The following is a 3,063-nucleotide window of genomic DNA, read 5'->3' on the forward strand; positions in this document are numbered from 1 at the left end:
CGAAAGAAATAAAGTTGTTTCAAGCTTGTATTTCATACAAAACTGCAGTACAAAACTATAAATTCAATATTACATAATTTAGTATATAGTTTTATTGATCTGAACAATCTTAGTGTATAACATGAATTTCTAAAAAGAATTAGTGCAAAAATATATTGAGATCATGAATGAAACAGTCTTTGGTACGTAGTCAATGCATTTATGTGTGCATTTATAGAATATTTATATAATGACAGGACTAGAGTTTTCGAAACATAACAATTTTCAAATAGTTATCGGTGCAAGAGCAAGTGGTCGATAATTACATTGGTCATAATTATATATTGTCGCCATTGAAGTTATTATGAACCTTAGCCATCATGGAACTTTGATGATATTGTATCATATGGCTGGAACCAGCAATCAATCAGCTTATCATAGACCTTTGGCCGGCGGTACAAAGGTATTAACTCCATTTTTGGTCAAAATGACTTATCTAAACTACCTTATAGAGAAAAAAATTATCCAGCAATCAATCAGCTTATCATAGACCTTTGGCCGGCGGTACAAAGGTATTAACTACATTTTTGGTCAAAATGACTTATCTAAACTACCTTATAGAGAAAAAAATTATCTTTCAGATGGTACAACTGTCATATCTCTATCATCAATCAATCCTGAGAAAACGTGACTGGTATCATGGTCTTAACTAAGGAAAAAATATTTTATTCTTTTAAAAAACGGTCCAATTGGCATATCATCACTTACGACAAAAATACCGGCTATATTAATCAAGCAATTTTGATACAAAGGTCTTATGTTCACATACGTCTATTGTATCAACGGATCACGTATCTTGTATCACGTCGATACAAGTCACTTAAGACTTTATTGCCAGCTACCATAACCTAAAATAATACGATTTTCGAAGCATCATGTTGTGTTTTGCATGCCTCAAGACGTTTGTTTTCAATTAGGCTATGCTACTTTGGATTGAATGCTACTTTCAGTGAATTTCTGAGTTTTATCTCTAGAGATGAGTGAGAGGGCGAAAAGAATTTATGAACTGGTTGTTCCACCAAAGACAACAAGTAAGTACAAACAAGTAAGTACAAATTTCTGTTTTATTTTTGTGCACCACGAAATAACCTAACCTATAACCTGGACCTATTATAAAAATTAATTTAATCCAAATTGAATGAAACTGTGTTCTAACTATGAACTGCATTCATCTTATCATTAGTGACTTTTTCAGATCTGAAACCAAATGATAAAACTTTGAGCACAATATTATTATTAGCCTATGGATAAAATAATAAGATCCAATAGGACACTAACCTAATTCACTTGAACCTAGTCCAGCAACAGTAAACCTTTAATAGTGTGGGGATAGGGTAGTATAACATACTCATACTTGGCCTTTATTGTTTTATTACTATTTGAATCTGGATTGAAACAGAGCAACAGAAATTAATCCTGCAGAGAATGTCTTAGCTTAAAGTGCTACACTGCCCTGTTTGTAGGTGTAGCCTGGGGCAAACATACCATAGCCTCTGTATAATGAATGTGATGAGTTCTGTAGGAATTAATTTTCAATATTGGCATAACATAATGGTAAGTACACCTTATTGAACCTATTAATAGGCTACTAAATTCAAGTATAATTTTTATTTTTGTATTTTTTCAGTTGAGCCTCAAGGATTAAATCCAACATTGGACTCTGATGTCAATTCTTCACCGGCTCCTGAATTGTCCCCAGATTTGCTGGATGTAGCTAAGGATCTAGGCCTTATAAGCTCGCCAGAATATGAAGAAGGTGGGTGAATTTTCTAAATAATTATAAATATGTTTATTTTAGGAAAGCCTCATGCCCAACTTTGGAATGTTCATGGACAAGCTTCAATGGACAAATTTTGAAGTGGTTTGCGCCAAAATATAGATGAAGAATTGAAGTTTGGCAGGCTCTATTCGTTTTTCAAAAATAATCATTTTAATTGGGAGATATTTGATAAAAACATGAAATGGCTTTCTGTGGCACTATCTGTTGGCATAAAATGCAAAATTATTAAATCCATTGAGTGTTAGTTTTTTCAATCACACATAAATAGAGCTTAGAAGATATAGAATGAAATGACTTCTTTATTTTTCTGATGTTACGAAGTTTGGACAGTAATGTCCAATCTACCACTCAACCACTACTTAGATCATACAATTGCCATCTGTAAAAGATAGAATTTCATTGGCATTTCAGCTGCAGATAGATAAAATAGGAACTATCTGTTGAAACAGCTAACTATCAGCAACTATCTGTTGAAAGATTTCTTCTATTTTTATTTAGGAGAGCCACTGCATCTTCAAACATTGATAATAATGTGTACATAAATCTATACCTATCTTCTTCCCTATTCCGGAATTATTACGGAATTAAATTGAATGGTTCTTGCACTCTTTCCTCAACATAATCATGCCACCTATGCACCTATGCAATTATGATAATAAGAAATATTGTTTGCAGCTGTATCTCAAACCCATGGAGCTACTGCATTATCACAAGATGAGCACATGGAAACGTTTGGAGGATTTGAAGAAGACCTTGATGACTCAGATATGGACAAGACATATGCTCCTTCAACCAATGGTGATAGCAGTGAAGAAGAAGAAGAAGAAGACCACCAACAATCAGCTTCAAGTACACAGAAGAATACCAGACAAGGACAACGAGTTACAAGTAAACAAAAGAAGACACATCAAGGTAGGAACAGTTCCTTCTCACCTGATACATCTGATGATGATAACAATAATGTCCATAATGATCCTCAGTCTGTCTCACATCAGGGAAAAGCTAATAAACCCTGGGCTAGAGCATTAAGAAAAGAAAGAACTTTACTAATTAATTCAGGTCAATCATATATCAATACATCAGGAAGAGAGATACCTAAAAGGGAGATGAAAGATCTGAAACACTGTAAGAAAAAGTGCTCCATCATTTTGGAAGCAGATCCTGCATTACGGTCCACCATTTTCAAAGAATATTGGGGTTTAGGTTCGAGAAATGAACGTGCAAAATTCATTGGGAGGTGTATA

General features: G+C 33.8%; 1 protein-coding gene across 1 annotated transcript; it reads left to right on the top strand.

Moving 5' to 3' along the window:
• Window positions 1-604: 604 nt before the first annotated feature.
• Window positions 605-2,361, top strand: LOC111054757. The gene is made up of 2 exons (XM_022341856.2): window positions 605-1,070; window positions 1,667-2,361. Exons 1-2 carry the CDS (start codon window positions 1,016-1,018, stop codon window positions 1,801-1,803), a joined length of 192 nt encoding a protein of 63 aa, XP_022197548.2. The 5' UTR covers window positions 605-1,015; the 3' UTR covers window positions 1,804-2,361.
• The last annotated feature ends 702 nt before the right edge of the window (window positions 2,362-3,063 follow it).

Source organism: Nilaparvata lugens, unplaced genomic scaffold (assembly GCF_014356525.2).
Source record: "Nilaparvata lugens isolate BPH unplaced genomic scaffold, ASM1435652v1 scaffold5003, whole genome shotgun sequence".
Taxonomy (NCBI): domain Eukaryota; kingdom Metazoa; phylum Arthropoda; class Insecta; order Hemiptera; family Delphacidae; genus Nilaparvata; species Nilaparvata lugens.